The 19,367-nt window shown below is 35.6% G+C and overlaps 1 protein-coding gene across 11 annotated transcripts in view; it reads right to left on the bottom strand.

Annotated features, from left to right (window-relative positions):
• Window positions 1–19,367, bottom strand: part of TCF12 (transcription factor 12) — a 383,172-nt gene that overhangs the window by 23,807 nt on the left and 339,998 nt on the right. For 7 of the 11 annotated variants that reach the window (XM_079912043.1, XM_079912044.1, XM_079912042.1 and 4 more), the window contains 4 exons: window positions 15,623–15,701; window positions 9,454–9,527; window positions 8,371–8,442; window positions 7,413–7,619 (listed from right to left, as the gene is read on the bottom strand). In XM_079912043.1, coding sequence (XP_079768169.1) covers window positions 7,413–7,619; window positions 8,371–8,442; window positions 9,454–9,527; window positions 15,623–15,701 — 432 coding nt within the window. The remainder of the gene's footprint in view (window positions 1–7,412; window positions 7,620–8,370; window positions 8,443–9,453; window positions 9,528–15,622; window positions 15,702–19,367) is intronic. The other 4 variants (XM_079912046.1, XM_079912045.1, XM_079912048.1 and 1 more) reach the window with 1 other exon arrangement.

Raw genomic sequence — 19,367 nt, forward strand, 5'->3', positions numbered from 1 at the left:
GTAGTTGTGGCTCATGGGCCTAGTTGCTCCGCGGCATGTGGGATCCTCCCAGACCAGGGCTCGAACCCGTGTCCCCTGCATTAACAGGCAGATTCTCAACCACTGCGCCACCAGGGAAGCCCCAAAGCTAAGATTTTTATGTCTGTGTTTATAATGTGGACTTAAAACTTCCCACGATGTTTGGTAATATATGCCAATTTTGCTCTTATCTAGTATTTTGAGCTATCACACCAAGTAAATGAAAAATAAATAGCCTTTTAAAATTTAAACTTTTTTTTTTTAAAAAAAATAAAATTTATTTATTTATTTATTGGCTGCTTTGGGTCTTCGTTGCTGTGTGCGGGCTTTCTCTAGTTGGGGTGAGCGGGAGCTACTCTTTGTTGCGGTGTGCAGGCTTCTTATTGTCGTGGCTTCTCTTGCTGTGGAGCACGGGCTCTAGGCACGTAGGCTTCAGTAGCTGTGGCACGTGGGCTCAGTAGTTGTGGATTGCGGGCTCTAGAGCGCAGGCTCTGTAGTTGTGGCACAGGTTTAGTTGTTCCGTGGCATGTGGGATCCTCCTGGGCCAGGGCTCGAACCTGTGTCCCCTGCATTGGCAGGCAGGTTCTTAACCACTGCACCACCAGGGAAGCCCTAAAACTTAAACTTTTAAACATACGTTTATTTACTATATATTGTACCTCTGAAACCCATTTTATAGCTCTGTCAGATAATACTGTTGAACAGTAACAAACTGAATTTCACTCATTTGATTGATAAGTGATGATGCATCTGTGAAATTCTTATTCTTTTATTTCATGAGTATAAATAATTCTTTGATTTTTCTGAATCTCGACTAATAAAAATGTTCTATCACCTCTTTTCTGATGAAAGGCTTGGCAGACAAAGGATCATTATCTAAACAATAGATCTTAAGGATTTTGCTTTTCCCTGAAGGAAAATCAGAAAGGTTGCTCAATTTGTTTTGCGATATAAAATGTCAGTGAATATCTTTGTCTTTATAGAATACTACAAACTAAGTATTTTCTCACACCAACCTTGAACAAAATTAAGCCTTTTAAAAATGGCATCAGACTAGCAAAAAGTTTCAAGTCTGGAGTTTTTCATGTTAATGAAGTTAGCAGGAACTTTTTCTTTGTAACTTGATTCCCCTTGCAAATGGCCCTCATATATTTTCTGGAGAATTTGATGTTCACAGTTCTTATAGTTTTCTTTAACCCTTGCTCACCCTGGCTCCCATGTCCTTCCTTTAATCTGAAGTTACCCATTCAAATGGCTCTGTCCACACACGTAACAGGTGTATAAACAGTTCTTTGTCTGAGCTCAGAGCCTGTGAGGCCAGCCAGATAGGACCTTGTTTAATTGTTCATCTCGTTAGCATACAGCTGACAGAATGCTTCTATTGGGGGACTAGCAGGGGAAGGAAAACCCCTAGGCCTGCTATGCTCTAAATTTCAATTATGAAGAGCTCCGTTTCAGAATAAACGGCCCATTCCATTAAATGACATCATCTTGCATTCTGAATCTTTACAATCTACCTATGGCCTTATTTTTGTGGGAGCATCCAACAAGGGACTTGTTTTCATTTAACTTGGCCAATGGCTTCAACACCCACAATGGAAAAATGTTAAATCTAATTAGTTGATGAATAAGAGGTCTTGTGAATTAAGGGATAGACTGAAAACTACTCAGTATGAACTCCTCGCTGATTTTGAATTCTATTCTAATAATTTGTTCAATTTGTACTATTCACTGAGTACTAATGATTTAAATTAATCACTATTAATCTACAGACTGAATAAAGGATCTTTATGTACTGTAAATATTTTGTTTTACCCAAAGAGGGTTTTATGCTAAAACTTGGAAGAATTCCAGTTGTTATGATTCCTTTTGAATAATATTTCCATAAATATATAATCTGTATGGATTTCAGGCTTAAAAAAACTTGACAGTTAAACAATTTTGAGTTAAAAAAATTGTATCAAAACCCTTTAGAAGCACTATAATGTGGTTTTAACAAAATTTTAAAAAATTTAAGTTGCCCATTTGGGAAAAAAATTGGTTAGAAAAAGTAAAATACAGTTAAAAAATAAACTCCTTCAGTTTAGCGGAAACCTACACATACCATTTCTACTGTATACAAACCTATACTAACAAAATTACTGTCTAAATATAAGGTTAAAATGATTCCAAATTTACTCTGATAAAGTGACAAAAAGTGCTAAAATTTTGAATAAAATATTACTCTATTTGCCTGTTAGTCTTTAATAAATGAATCTTAAATCTTTTAGAACTAGGAAAAATATAGTTTCTCTAACTGCTTTAGGATTTAGAAAACAGACATGATTTATATTTTAAATCATTATATAAGGTCGCTTTAAGTTCTACAACTGAACATTATTTGCTCTCATACAAGACACACATCTCCAACCATAGCTTAAACAACAAAAAACCCAAGCAATCCCTCCCGCTCACCCCCCCACAAAAGACATGCCTGAGTTAAATTTCCTCAGGACTTGTAACAAAGAAATCAAAAGACCTCCTGGATGTAATTTTATCCTGTATCATAAATGAGAAACTTTTAAAGATTTGCATCAGCCTTCCATTAACACAAAAGCTTCTAATCTAACTTAGTTTGAAGTTGAAATCACTGTCTGAACAATAACTGAGCACTTTGTGTTAAGGATAAAAGTGCTATTACAGAGCTATCTCACCAGGCCTCGGTATTTTAGATATTACAGCCATAAACTGATATGATGTACAATAACTTTATATTGCTGAAACCTCTTTGTAATGCCTAAATGAAATTAATGAGTCTCATTCCTTTTCAGTTTTCCATTTAATAACATTATTTTTTTGCTGTCAGCAGTTTATTCCGAGTTTATTCTTACATTAAATAAATGGGAGCAAAACTATAGTCTGTCCAATGCTGACATTTCAATAGTTTTAAAAATCCTGATTTTGTGTTTTAAAATTTAAATGATACATCAATCACATCCTAATAATAGTGTCTGATAAAGCCTTAAGTTTTAATTTGCATTAAGAAAATATGGAGAACTATCCAAAATATTGAAAGGGAGTAGGAAATTAAGTAAATGAAAATGTTAACCCTATTCAAAAGTAAGAGCAAATGTTAAAACTAGGGCAGGCTGGCTACACTAATTATATGAGAAGGAGTAGTAATTACCCACTTCCTAGTCTCTTTTTCTGATATAATAATCTTCAGGAAATCTAATTTTTTTTTTTGCGGTACGCGGGCCTCTCACTGTTGTGGCCTTTCCCGTTGTGGAGCACAGGCTCTGGACGCGCCAGCTCAGTGGCCATGGCTCACGGGCCTAGCCACTCTACAGCATGGGGGATCCTCCCGGACCAGGGCACAAACCCGTGTCCCCTGTATCGGCAGGCAGACTCTCAACCACTGCGCCAGCAGTGAAGCCCAGGAAATTTAATTTTTGTGTATATTAGATAGCTAAAATATGTTAAAAGCTTTCTGTGGTTGAAACCTCATTTAATCCTAACCTTTGATGCTAGTCAAGTTTGTTCAGTTAAAAGAAACAACAGTCAAATAAGTCTTTTGATATTGACTCCTATTAATATTTTTGGCAGGTGGTAGTCTTATTACCTTTGTGTGAAATATAAAAATTGTTTTCTGGAATAACGAAAAAATAGTAATTATTTCATCTATAACAAGATGGATCTACAAATCAGTAGATCAGCTGTAGATGATCTTACTAGCATAATCTTGTTATAACTGAAAATAACGTAGAGAAATGTTTTCAGCAACAAAGCTATTTCCTTGATCAAGGAGACTATTTTGGTTAACCTGCCCATGTAGACTTCACACCACAAGTTACCTTGATAGCACTGAAGGCTGAGAGCAGAGCTCTCTGTATTACTTTTATCCTGCCATCAACTCTTATTCTTCTACTCCCAGTGCATTCTGGCTCACCTCAAATATTCCAACTACTTCAACAGAACTCCCAAACTACTCATTAAAACAAAATAAGCAAAAAGTTATAGGCTCCAAGAAAAAGAAAAGAAAAAACCCCCAAAAAACAAAAAAACCCCCCAAAAAACAAAACTTGCTAACTCTCATTTCCTGCACTGGGAAGCTAATTTTGTTCTAAATCAGGGATTGGTAAAGTATGCCTGTGAGCCAAATCTGGTCCTGTTATTTATTTATTTTGTTTTACTAGTAAAGGAGGCTCTTTTTTATAAATAAAGTTTTATTAAAACACAGCCACACCGATTTGTTTTCATAACAGCTATGGCTGCTTTCATGTTACCAAATCAGAGGTAAGTAGTTGTGCCAGAGACCATATAGCCTGCAAAGCTGAAAATATTTACTGTCTGGCCTTTTACAAAAAAAGTATGCTGACTCTTCTCCTTTAAATGCTAGGAGAGAAAGTAACATCATATTTAAAACTTGGAATTAGGATGGTGACCTCTAGTAAATGCCCACAAAAATCCATTACATCAAAAATTTAATTTGAATGTTCTGTGGAGTTCCTGGAATGGTATTTATGTTTACTAGACCAGTTTTACTCTCTGCAGAAAAATAAATGAAATGATGAAAATTAAATATTTTTGAGAGGAAAGTGACCTTACAAATTCTAAATGGCAATATAGAATTGCTGATAAACTGATATTTCTGTGGTTACTTTGTAATAATGGCCATGTAACCTCCATTTTTAGGGGCCTAAAAAATACTAATTTATGTTAATGCAGAGGAAAAGTATATAAACTACCAGAAAGTTAAACAAGACAAAAAAAGAAAAGTGATTCCAGAATGTAAAATTGTGTTATTTCTTAGTCATGATCAGTTAGAAAACATGGGGGTGAGCTAATAAAAGCAGATTAATTCTTAAAGATGGCTGGCAATAGTTACAAGATGTCCCCCAAATCACACACCCTCCCAGAGTATGAAAAGAGTTGATTCCACATAAGTAGGTACAAAGCATGTAAGCAAGGCTCCTGGCAGTACTGATGCAAGCCCTCAGACATGAATAACAGCCACCAGGATAAGAGTTTTCCTCAACAATATGCCTAAGACTTAGCTGGGACAGTCACTGGCTGACTGTGATCTTCATTTCATTCCATTCTTTGGTCTTTCTGCTGAAACTGAGAACTGAGTACTCACAGCTAAGAAGTTCATTTCAGAAGGATGGGAGCTGAATACTAACTCACCTGACATTCTTAGATTTTGTCAGTTAATAACTTTTGAGGGTAAGCCTGGCAGAAACATCTGCATCTCCACCTCCATTAGTGATTGGGGAAGGGGTGGATATAATAGATGATGTCTGGCAGACTTTTCTCAGCTGTGTCGTCTAAGAAGGCTATAAAAACTGAAGGAAGACCTTGATAGACAAACTCAGCAATAGCCTGGGCTTAGTTGCTGCAGCACTGATGCTGCTTCTCAGACTAAGCCAGACTCACCTCATGTTTTAGAACTCTCTTATTCTTGATTACCTTGAATTATTTTCCTTTTATTTTTGCGGTACGCGGGCCTCTCACTGCTGTGGCCTCTCCCGCCACGGAGCACAGGCTCCGGACGTGCAGGCCCAGCGGCCATGGCTCACGGGCCCAGCTGCTCCGCGGCATGTGGGATCTTCCCGGACCGGGGCACGAACCTGCGTCCCCTGCATCGGCAGGCGGACTCTCAACCACTGCGCCACCAGGGAAGCCCTTTTCCTTTTTAAAGAATATCTCTGGCAGCTCTGAAGTAGGCAGCATATTCCTAGTGAATATAATGGAAGCTACTTTCTTAACTAAAAGCTTCAGGGCAGTATCTAATATTAGAAACAATTTTTCCCTCAACAAGTTCTTTTAAAATGCACTATGTTTTTACATGGCTTTGGAGGACTGGATTTTGAAAAATCTCTTTTCCAACTTATATCCAAAGTTGGTAAAAACAACCTCCCAAAAATAGAAGTTCCATTTCATATAAATTCTATATTTATGTGGGAGGAGCCAGAGATATATCATATATTGTAGCAGATAAACTGGAAAAAGGAGCAGTGGGCTATTAACAATGAAGAATTAAAAAAACGATTAAGAGGTGAGGACTAAGAATTGCAAATACTGCAGGCTGAGACAAGCTCAGGATTCAAACATACTGATTTTCAAGTCATTCTTCTAAATAAGGATAAACAGTATTTCAGCAAAGTAATAATTTATACTTGCAACAAATGCTATCTTGTAAGTCTGTTAAAATTATTTTATTACTACCACTAATAGTGATGACAATATTCCCTTTTATTTCTAGGAATTCAGTAATTTAAAAATGCTTTCACATTTATTAGTTTATCAATAGCAACAAAAGCTAATTTAAAAGGAGTCTTAATTTCAAGATCTTCTGATATTAAAAAAAAAAATGTTTTTAAGACATGTGGGCATCGTCACCTATGTTGCTGAAAACACTGTTCTTAGGAAACCAGGCAGCCTTGTTTGATGTTTACTTCAGCAACTCCAGAATGAATATAAATGGCTGTCTGATATATGAATGTGAATGTGAAAATCTGGAACCAATCCTATTTTACAGAACACAAGACTTCAGCATTTGGGGCACCTAATTATTGCGATGATAGGTGAGTTTTAGCCTTGATCACACGGCTTACAGCTAGAAATCTGTTTCATAGGAGAATATTTCACGGCATGCAATGAATCTTAAAAACCATGCCATAAACATGCAAACACATGGTTTCAGTTAAATAGCAGATTCAAAACGAGCTTCATTCCTTTAAAACATAATTTGTATAAAAAACAATGTAAGACATTCGACACAGAATTTTTGATGTGCATGGCTGCAGAATTTTACTTTTTTCCTCCTTTAAAGAACTACCACGTTAAAAAAAAAAAGGGATTGAACGATTTTACTCTCTTCAGGGATTAATCTAAAATTGTTTCCTTTCTTTGTCACTTAAATTACAGTCATTCTTAAAACTACCCCACATTTTTCCTTCATTTGGGAATAAAGCTTAAATTTGGACCTGTACAAATAATATTACATTTGTTCTACTATTGAAGGCTGGTTCCAAATTATAATAAATAGCTTTTCTAGACCAGAACCCTTGAAATTCAGTCTTGCTTTATTGCTTTTGATATTAAGACTTTCTACAACTGTTTCAAGGCAAAAACTGTTCTGCTAATTATTACATATCTGGAAAAAAAATCCAAGTTTAAGCGAAAATGATCTCTGTAGAAAGTTTCTGCTTTTTGCACATGGTCATAGTAGGATTTTAAGGGCCAATGCTCAGCCAATGACCCTGACCAAGACAGTAAAAGAAATTCTTAAAAGCCACTCTACCTTCCTTCCTTACAGAAAGAAGGAACCTCTCTCCTTGAAAGATTTCATGAAAAACATGTAGGACAATACGCATTAGAAGTTATTTCCAAAAGGATGAGCACTATTTTACCATTGAAGCAGGTCGACTGCTTGTAACAAGGCTTGATCCACCATAGTTTGAATTGAGGCTTCCAATTGGTGCATTATGGGATGGTCCCAATAAACTGTGTATATCACTGTGACCAGCAGGCAAACTGGTGGAAGGTCCCACGGCATGGTTCCGCAGCACATGGATAGCATCATCCAGTCTGTCCAAACGATCCTCCATTCGAGATTGCTGTAGGGATTGAAAAAAGACATGGAGGTTACTGATGTTATCTATTAAATTCATTAAACTGCTATGTTTCCTACTTTGGGATATAGGGAAGGCAGCAAGTGAATATGCAATATCAAGTAGCTTCAAAAGAAACTACCTGTACTACGAATCAACAATGAAAGAAAGGATATTTGTAGACTATGCTAAATTAACAAAGCTTCAGAAGCAAATCACTGCTTCATAAAATCTATTTACCAGTCTAGCATGAGGTTATTTCTTTTAGCTTCTACAAAAGCTGAAGGCTACTCTACTGTGTCTGATACTCAATTATCATTGATAAAAAAGATAACCTGTACTTTAACACTGATCTTTGAAATGAGGGCAATTGGGGGAGGGTCTTCAAATCCATCAAATTTAAGTTGTAATTTTGTTTTAAGTGAATATTTATAATACCTATCTGAAATGGTGACCACATCCAAATGTGCTCTTTCACAAAACTGATGAAATGATATTATCTGTCTGTGAATATACACATGCCCCATACACAAACATATTAGAATTTAAGAAAATAAAAGCACATGCCAGTAGAGCTCTTTTAAAAAGAATCACACTCAACAAAAGCCTATTTTTACATATTGTTACAAAAACGAAAATAGTCATTGTTTGATTTTAAAAGACTCTGGAGTCTGTACAGGCTTGATGATTTTAAACGGATAATAGGAAGTATAATTAATTGAAACACAAAAAAGGCACCATCTAAAAGAAATAGTACCTCACAGACATCCTTTAAGAAGGACATTGCATCTTGCAAATGCTCGTGAAGTTGCTGCTCAACTCGATTTTTCTGGCAAAGTCAAGACAGAACAGGAGGCAAAGCACAGGTTAAGATTAACTCCAAAAGAGATGAGGAAATAGCTGATGTGCATGTCAGCATAACATGTTAGTAAAGTTAACGCGGAGACCTGCAAGATCTACTTGTATTAAGGTATGAGAAGGCTGGGATTTAACAGCAAAGTTATAAGGTTAGCATCTAAGTAGCACACATTGCTTATATTTGCTTATATGTGAGAAGAAAACTTTCCTTTAATTTAAAATGTTCTGTTAGTCACAGAAAAAGAACTTTTCTATTTGCAACCTGGAACTACTGAATGATAGCATGACTTAACATTCCATTAAGTCATCCTTATTTTGTTTTTATAATGCTTCGTAATTCTGTGGTAAGCATAGAAAGGCAACAGTAGTTAACACCCTGCCACAAATTCTTCACTCTCAATACCTAGACAGGCTCCTTTATTCTACTGCTTTGTTTGTCAATGGTTTTGCTTGTACAATTTACATAATACATTCTTTTTTAAAAAAGAAAACATGGGAAACAATACTCTTCCTGACAAAAATAATTGATGCTACATTTAAAAATTTTAACAGAAATGTAATAAACTATACACAATATCATCATATGAGAAAGAGTAAAATACAACCATTTTGCAATGCTGGACTAATTTTCTCTTACTTGGTCTGTGTGTTTTTTTTTCTTCTTTAAATTTCCTTTACATGTAAACATAAAATTATAGTAAAATTAAACCCTAGATCTGTCAAAGAAACAAAAATCCCATAACACTATTTTAATACCAGCTGTCCTGAGACCAGAAGCCTGATGTTCCAAAGAACAGATGGTAAAAGGCACACCCAATGTGTCTTATATAGTTCAACTAAATCAGGCCATTTGTTAGCAAAGAATTCGTGTGTAATGCTATCCTACTGTTTTTTCACTGTTACTCAAGATTTTCTGGGAAAAAAAAAAGAACTCCACACTATTAGATAAAAGAGACCTTGTATGTTTCTCAGAGGCTCTTACCAGGGAGTGGAGTGAGTTTTCATAGCTTGGGGATGAAGGCGCTTGCCCTCCAGGTCTGGGCCACTGACTGGTACCTGTTAAAACAAAACCCAAAAGCACCCACACACCTTGGTTAACTCAGTGATCTTGATAATGTTCTAAAGGAAAGGGTAAAGATATATTGTAAGTGTGCATAAATTTATGTGAAAATTTTTGTTCAGTCTTCAGCATGTTACTGGCTACTGATAAACCCAACATATTAAAATTTTTTTTCATTATTAATGTAACTGTGTAGGGAGTTGAGAAAAAAACTATACTTTGAAACATAACTACATTTATGTTTGCATGTTCTTCACACTCTGTCCAAATGCACACATATCTTGAGAAAATGTACTTAAAATATGCATAATTTAAAATTCTGTCCCTCCCCCATATTTTTAGTCTTTATGATCATGCTATTAATGACTTACATTAATATTCACCTGATTCTCTATATCATAATTTGCTTAACCACCGCTACCTCGCTGCTAGACGTTTTGGTTGCTTTCATTAGGCTATTATGAATAGTAACTGAATATCACTATATTATGAATGGTAATATTGTGTTTTTTCTTTTGGGGAATATGTCTAAGGATAAATAGCATTTCTAAGTTAAAAGATATGAACATATTTATGATCCTTAATTCATAAGGCCAAAACTGCTTTCTAAAGGGTCATGTTAACTTGTGCCTCCAGTAATGCACAAATGCACCAATTTCAAATGATTGCATATACATTTAGCATTATCTGCTAAAAATTTTCCCAACATAATTTACACCAAAACATATCATTTAATTTGGAAAATATCATCATGAAAATTTTGTTAAATGTTGTTTACTCTTCAACTTTAGAAAAGTGGCAATATAATAAAAAAAGGAGACAGAAAAAGCAAGGAGACAAGTTCAGAACAGAAAGAATAAAAAGGAAAAAAAAAAACAAGAAAAAATAAAAGGGTTAATTCATTCATGTATTGGGGAGAATGCAGTGTTTTAAAATAGCTTTAGGGACTTCCCTAGTGGTCCAGTGGGTAAGACTCCACGCTCCCAATGCAGGGGGCCCGGGTTCAACTGGTCAGGGAACTATATCCCACATGCATGCTGCAACTAAGAGTTCACATGCCTAAACTAAGAGTCCGCATGCCTCAACTAAAGATCCCACGTGCCACAACTAAGACCTGGCACAGCCAAAATAAATAAATAAAATAAATATTAAAAAAAATAAAATAGCTTTAAATAGCTTTAAAACAACCAAAATAGCTTTAAAAAGAAAAAGACAAAACAAATGATTGAAAATCTTTACTATTTCATGACTGTGCATTTGAAAGTAAGTTATGTATAGAAAATAATGAAGACTGTTCAATTAAATATATGGTTTTGTTCTTAACAAATCTTCAGTGACAAACTGAATTATCAATATATTAGAAATCTGAAGTTGGAGAAGGTTTACTTAATGTGTCTTGTTTATTGCTAAATGAAATTTTAAACTATGTTCCACCAGAGCTTGTTGTTGCAGGTTAATTCGCCATATTTAGGAAACTAAAAACTTATGGTAAATTGGAACTATTATAGTTCACTTTAGCTGAGTAACCTAGTAACTGTAGGAATAACTGTATTCCTAGTAACTGTACAAAAAATAGCCACTCACAGTTTTTTGTTTTTGTTTTTATTCTGCCTTTATGAAGCGAATGAGGTAAAAGATATGAATGCACTCACTCTGTGAACCTAAAGGTCTTTTTTTTTTTTTTTTTTTCGGTACGCAGGCCTCTCACTGTTGTGCCCTCTCCCGTTGTGGAGCACAGGCTCTGGACGTGCAGGCTCAGCGGCCATGGCTCACGGGCCTAGCCGCTCCGCGGCATGTGGGATCTTCCCGGACCGGGGCACGAACCCGCGTCCCCTGTGTCGGCAGGCGGACTCTCAACCACTGCGCCACCAGGGAAGCCCCTAAAGGTCTTTTTGACCATGAGATATTATTATTATTTCTTCCTGATGATAGATCTATCATGTAATCAATGAAGAAAAAAGATACATAGACTTTTGTAATTCTGGCCCACTGATGGCTCATTAGCTATGGATAAGAACTCCGGGGTTGTGAATGGAATTCAAATTCTAGACAGAGACCATAATGCTATAGAATACCTCTGACACTAGACAGATCTGCATCTTTGTCTTTTTATAAAACTAGTACATGAGTAAAATATACAGATTTATTTAGAATCATACTGGTATCTTTATCTCTAGCTTGTGATCACCAACTGCAGCATTATTACACAAATAAGGAAAAACAAAAGTACAAACGCTAAAAACCTAAGGGGTTTCCCAGAGAATAGGTTATTTCCCCCCTTCCTTCCCTGTCACCTGCTATCTGGCGGTAGACATGCACAGAGGTTTTGGGCTTATACTACTTCCTTCTGTTAGATAAGGGCAAGCTTTCAACTCTTTATATAGTTAACAATTTTTGTAATTGCCCTGAGCTTTTTAGTGACCACCCCCAAAAGCTAGCTGTTATTCAAGGATTATAATAAATGTACTTGATATCAAAATTTATTGACTATTTCCAGAGAACAAGTTAGCTGACAAGAGAATCAAATTATTTGGCTAGAAAATCTGGAAAGGCTTTCTTTCATCACTAAATCTAAAATTCACCCAGTGTTTCTGATCTGTTCTCACTCTGAGTGGGATTCAGTAATATACCACCTAATAAAACTGGTTAATAAATTTAGAGAATAGATAACATCATTTTGCATGGCTGAGAGAAATTCTTAGGACTATTTACCATATACTAAATATACTAAATATATTCTTAGGACTATTTACCATATACTAAATATATAAATATACATATTTACCAATACTATTTCTTATTTTGTTAGCTGTTTCCCTTTGTAATCTCACCCTAAACTCAAACTTTCATGAGATACTCCACACTTGGAAAAGGTTGAATAATCCTAAATGTAGCACTGAATGCTTTGCTTTCCACAATCTGGCCCCAGCCAACCTTTCCACTTCTAATATGTGAAAAGAGTTCATAATCAGTCATCTCAATGACTCTGGATGAGCAGGTCAGGTACTTTCTTACATCTTGATCTTTGTCACACTTTCTTCTTTTATACTCAAAGTTCTTTCTCCTTTATACTCTCTTCATGAAGTACATCCGAGGAGCTGTAGTTTAGAGTAAATTCTGACGGTTCTATTTTCATGTGTTTATCTCTATTTTCTCAACTAAACTGAAAATTTGCTGAAGTCGGGTAACTGCTTTAACACCAGGCATACTGACAGATGATAAAAATAAATATCTCATTGATGAAATGAGCCTAAACTGAGGAATCCTTTCTCCCCTATCTCCCCCTACTCCCTCTTTATTTTTATTGTGAATGTTCTGAAGATTGCTATTGAGTACTGCAATTATTAAACTTTTATTCACTGATATTCTAGAAGGAGGTAAAGAATTGCAAAGAAATAGAGCAGGAGCCCTGACTGGTCCAGGAACTTGCCCTGCTATGGGCTTTATACAAGATATCCAAAATCCCCTTATTATTTAATCCAGTCCAGACAAGAGTTTCTCTTCCTTTCAGCCTAAAGTATCCTAACTAAAACAATATCATCATCTCAGAAGCTTCTTTCTTGTAAGCATTTTCTATGCAGGAATGTTATGTTCTTAGTCTGAAAAGTTCCCAAGGAAAATGAGCAGGATTTAAACAAGAACGATGAATGCCTTAGAAACTGCCTATGTTGCTTTGCACCTGTGCAACTATTCTTACAAGGTCTGTCCTGAGTCTGACTGATGCTCAGGCATAAGGAAGAGGGCAAGTGTAGAGCACACATAGTGGGTAGGAATTTTTACTCTAGATGATAGGCTCCTGCCACACAAGGTACAAAATAATTTGTACATTATTATATAGGAGCTCTGGTTTGCTCTTTTTCATTTTTCCTTCAACTGTGAATACTTTATCGCCCATTGCTTTCCTTTTTTCCTCCTCCCTTTCCATGTCTGCTCTGCGACCCTGGGGTGTGTGTGTATGTGGGGGTGGTTATAAGAAGAAAACACTAGATACAGGAGATGAGACACAGAGATGCACCTGTATAAAATCAGTCTTTGATGCCATTTCAACAGGAATATATGAAAATATTTTTCTTTGAGTATGATTGCAGAACTGAAAAAAGAAGCCTATTAATACCTTCATTACACAATTTAACCTTTCACAGATCTTCATTAATCAGCTGAATTAAAGGTGGAAAGAGGATATCATCCACTAAACATCAAATAAAAATGGAGAAGGGAAGGGTAAGCTGGGACAAAGTGAGAGAGTGGAATTGACATATGTACACTACCAAATGTAAAACCGATAGCTAATGGGAAGCAGCCGCATTGCATAGGGAGATCAGCTCGGTGCTTTGTGACCACCTAGAGGGGTGGGATAGGGAGGGTGGGAGGGAGACACAAGAGGGAGGGGATATGGGGATATATGTATACGTATAGCTGATTCACTTCGTTATAAAGCAAAAACTAACACATCATTGTAAAGCAATTATACTCAAATAAAGATGTTAAAAAAATAAATAAACAAATTCCAAAAAAAAAAAAAAGGAGGAGGAAATGTGAGATTTTACTTTGGACCATTATTTTTTGAAAAATGTCTAAGTTTCTGATTCTTCATTTTACTGATGTCCCTGCATAGATGCTGAGCTCCTCTGCTGCCTGCCTTCCCAACCAGTGTTAATGGAAACCAAGGACACTTTTATCTTACTGGGCTGGGCAGAGGAGAAGAGGCAGTGGGAACATACAGTAAGGGCCAATATAGCTACCTGAGATGAGAAAGTGAAACAGGCTGTGGCAAAAATGACACTGATAATTTTAGTAAAACTCTGCCAAGAGGGTGAGTATGGTTAAAGTTACATCATTCTTCCTGTAATTTCATCCCTCTGTTAAACAACAACTTTAAGTCAATGGGTCTTTCATAGTCCTGTCTATGTGGGGAACAGCTGTTCAGCTTTTACTAGACAGCTGAAGCCATGGTGTCTGAGAAAGTGGCAGAACCCACTAATAGCTGAAAGCAGCTGCCAGCAGTTCATCATTTCCACACTGGAATGCTTCTTAGCAGAGTCACAAGGCTAAATCACAGAGCACAGGTGATAGCCAGGGCCCTGATACACCAGAGCCTTGATTTTCAGAAACCCTGAACAATGCAAAAAGGCTTCACAGCAACAACAACAACGCCACATGGACTGAACTAGTGACTTTGATCAGGAATAGAGAATCATTTCTGAGGTCAATTGTTGGAGGAAAATGGCAATTTTTACACAGTTGTCTAATGTCTTTTCCTTAGAACTAATACATTTCTTCTTTAGCATGGTTTTTCTCCAAACACTGCTCAGGAAACACATTCCAAGTTTTATAGCTTAACAGATCAGATTCAAGCATCTTCTTGTAATTTGATTTATTCCTAATAAATCAAAAAACTCCTATTTACAATAATAATAGTTGTATCTCAACAAATTTATAGTGTAGGATAGTATCTGGAACTTGTTAAAACTACTGTAAAGAAAAACAGGAAAAAAGCAATGCAAATCTGAACACTTATTTAACTCCACTAACAATATTCATACACATTCACAAAGAGTTCTTTTCTTTAGCCAAAAAACCCTACATTATCCCCAAGAATTTATATATATATATGAAATAATAACTCAGTGGACTTAAAAATAAAGACAAACTAGTGCAGAGTTTTTCATTTGAGTCTTATACATGGTACGTGGAAAATACAGAGAATAAGGAAGAAGTTATATATACTTCTAAATAGGTTATTTTATTTTCTATGTTAGCTTATCAAAATTTTTGATTCATCTCCTTCTCTATATTTTACCTTCATCCCAATTGCTTAGCCTTATTTTTTATCCTGTTATAATAATTGTTCTTAGAAATTATCACAAATTATTTTAAGAATCAGAGAAGATATGAACAAATAATTCAAACAGGAAATACTTCAATATTCTCCAAAATGAACTCAGGAGAAGGCTCTGTTTACATGTTTTCTCAGGATAGAAATGATTTTTTTGGTGTGAGTTTTTACTATATTTTATTGAAAAATAAACTTCAAATATTTCCAAGTAGCCCTATGCACGTTATCAAGTAGTTAGATAAAACAAAAGCCTACCTGTGAGAGGTGAGGGTGATCCAACTGGTGTTGACGGATTTGATGGAAAACTACTGCTGGTATGGTCAGGAGAATAAATCTAACCAGAAAACAAAAGATATGCACATATCAGTGTGACAAAAGCAAAAATATAAATCTATTTGCATGGAGTTATTTCTATAATCTAAGCTGCCACCCTTAAGCCTCAGAGTGAAAAACTGTTTAATCAATTTTAGAACTATTCCATTGCATAAAGGCTATAGAAGCCCCAGTTTTAAAACTCGGATTAAAAAGTATCATATATATTCTAATATGAGAGGAATAAATAGATCATACCTATTTCTTTATTATCCTAGTTGAAAGTAATTTAAATTTCTAATTGCTAGAACAAAAAAGAGAAGTGATAAAAGAGAAGTGACTATAAAGTCAAGTCTGATAAACAATCTTTCTAGAATATACCATCTAAATAAATTTTATTCATTAAAAATAATCTTAGGAAACTGTTACCTTTTGAAGAGAAAAGTCCTAAAAATTGTTTTAAAAGTCAAAGAAAGTGATTTTTAAAAATAGTTACCCCTTATTTCTTTTAGAAAGTTGTTTGAGTAACTACATTTTTGCCAAATTTAGCTCCTAATGTTGTGTGAGTGTTGTAAAAAAATCAAACTTGTTTTCAAAGGATATTTTGTCACCCTTGGAGAAAGTGAAAAAACCCTGAAAGTTCTTAAAAAAATGTTCCCCAAATAATCTGTGGACTTTACCTCCTAAGAGGTAACATATCTGGATGCATAAATTTTGGTATTTTGGCTAAAGGTTTTGTTGCAACACTTTATATTTATTTCATATTGCTAAAAAAAATAGTGACAGAAATTCATTCAAGTTTACATAATTAACCATTAAACATTTAAAAAGTCTCTTTAATCCACGCACCAACGGTTCCTAGGAACTCCTCTCTAGGACAATCCCATTCCTATAACAGGCATCATAAATCATCTTCACATCTCAGCACTCAGGGCAGACAAATCAACTTATTTGGAGAAACTGTGGTCAAATATTTTAAATAGGAAAACTACTTGTGGGTGCAAAGTGTCATCCAATAGAAATAATCTTGCTCTGAGTAAGTTTAGAGCTCTAATAAATTTAAAGAGGCCCAAATTATGGCATATATGGGGTCTCAGCACTGGTTTTACAGACAGTATAATACGTTGAAAAAGTCAGATACTAGGACAGGCTCACGTAAAACAAAATTCCACAGGTCACAATCATCAAACATTAACAGCTTTCATTTTTTTTTTAAAAAAGAAGATAGCACCAATTAAATTGTAAGCATTGACTACAAATGAGTATATCTATACCAATTTGTATGATGTTACTAAATGGTAACTGGAAATCCCTTTACACACCAACTCTTTCCAAAGAGCCAGATCTAAAAGTTGTATATTCAGGTTGGAAAGTCATTTCATTTTATTAAAAATTTTTTTTGCCACGCCAGGCAGCTTGCGGGATTATACTTCTCCGACCAGGGACTGAACCCAGACCCCCAGCAGTGGAAGTGCCGAGTCCCAACCACTGGACCGCCAGGGAATTCCCAGGTTGGAGAGTCATTTTAGAAAAGCACAGTTATCAAGAAGACTTCAAAAAACTTTATGGGAAGACTTAGTAATAGGGAAGTAGTATGCTATAACATCAGTGTTGTTGGTCTTAAAGTTGTCAAAGTTGTTACCTTTTAAAAGTTGTCACTTTTCACACCTGTGAAAATTAGCTAAAGGTCACATTTTGGTTCCTAATGGCTTGCATACATACAGTGATTTATTTCAACCATAAGTAAGTTAGATAACGTCACCGAACTTCAACAAAAACATATCTCAACATACCCTTTTATTTTTGTAAATCACTATTTCTCATGTTTATGATTCAAATAATTATAACTTTTATGAACAACTGATGCTAACATATGAAATATGTCTTGACTATAATACTGGTAAGGGAGGGAAGGGTTGATAACACTGATGGTGGGTGGCTGAGGAGTGAAAGAAGTTCCATTTCCATGCAAAACTTTGATTATCATAAACTAGACTAACTTGCTGACTTTCAATTTCCTTGACCATATGAATTAATCGCATGAAAGCACTGGAGAAACAGCATTCCCTGTGTATCATACCTCCCGCTTTGTTTTCTTCATACTGCTTACATTAATCCCTAATTGCCTAAATTTGTTTACTTGTTTATCATATGTCTCTTTCACCCTTTTCCCTAATGAAATGCATGTTCCAGAAGAGCAAGGACTTGGTCTTATTCAGACCAATGTGAATTACACAGCATCTGCAGTAGCTTCCGATTCTACAACAGTGCTGGTAAATAAATACTTGCTTAAAGAATGAATGATATCTTCCTTGAAAGAAGTTAGCATTTGGGTATCCCTTTTAAATCCTTGGATGTATAATTTTTACCCAGGCTCCTTCTCTCTTTTACTCTCTTATACAGTTCACTTAATGTAGGTTTTCCAAGAGCTCCAGTCTCAGTTTTCTTTTCTATTTACCTGTGTTTCCTCTCTTTGTAATACCATTCTTTATAAAGTATCAACTATGACATCCATGTGAATGACTCCTAAGTTGACACCGCTATCCTCCTACTGGTTGCTGGACCTCTCCATCTGAGCATATCTTTCTTTCATCTCAAGCTCAGTATGTCCAAACCCAAACTTTGCATCATTGCCCCAAGCTTCCCACCCTTCCCATCTCTACTGTTCTGTTTCCTCTATCTCAGTTAGCACCAGTATTCTCCTGGTCACCAAAACCACTCTCACTCTCCCCTCCTTTCTCCTGCTCCTCCACTCTTCCCACCATAGACACCAATGCTCACAATTCTCTATAATGTTTATGGGATGGGCATACATCATTCTCACTGCCATTACACTACCTTAAACTTTTACTAGAACTTATGGCTGGACTATTTAAGTCTTTATATTTTTAGTTACTCCCCGCTCCTTTCATCCCATACATAATTGACTGAGCTATTGTCCTCAACCAGTTTTGAACAAATGCCATATAGCACTTCCTGTTGTCTACTAAATAAAACAGAATGACATTTGACGTATTCCATTATCTGGTTACAAAAATATCTTTCTACCTTATAACCTACATAAAGCATTATATCAAACAAAATATTTTTTTCATTTTCTGAACACAGCTTGTCCTTGCAAAAGCCTTGTTTCTTAACTTCTCCCTGATGGAATTCTGTAACACATCAAAGCCCAGCTCAAATGTAACCTCCCCACTTACACTCATTTTCACTTCCCTTATATTCTTAGTGTAACCTGTTACTTCTCTTTGGTATTTTACTTCACACTATGCTCTATGTTACCATTTTTCTATCTTCTCTCCTTGACTGTAAGCTCTTTGAAAGCAGGGACCTTATACTCTTCAACACTGAATTCATCATTGTCACTGTTTTGCACAAGTAGGTGCTGAATATTAAAAAAAAAAAAACTTGAGCGATTAAATTGCACATGAAATTCGCTACAATATTTTTTGATAAAAAAGCAGAATTCAGTAAGTAGCAGTTTATCTCAGCATTTATAAAGTGGGGTTCAGTAACAGTAATACCCAGGGGAGAAAAAGATACTATTATAAAGATGAATTCATTTACAAATCAATTTTACGGTATAAGCTTTGAGAACAACAATATGGTAAGGTTCCAATATTTCTGAGAATTAGTGTTGATGTACTAAGCTGTCCATACCACAACATTAGGCAGGTATGGGCTTTTG

This window comes from Stenella coeruleoalba, assembly GCF_951394435.1.
Source record: "Stenella coeruleoalba genome assembly, chromosome: 2".
NCBI lineage: Eukaryota > Metazoa > Chordata > Mammalia > Artiodactyla > Delphinidae > Stenella > Stenella coeruleoalba.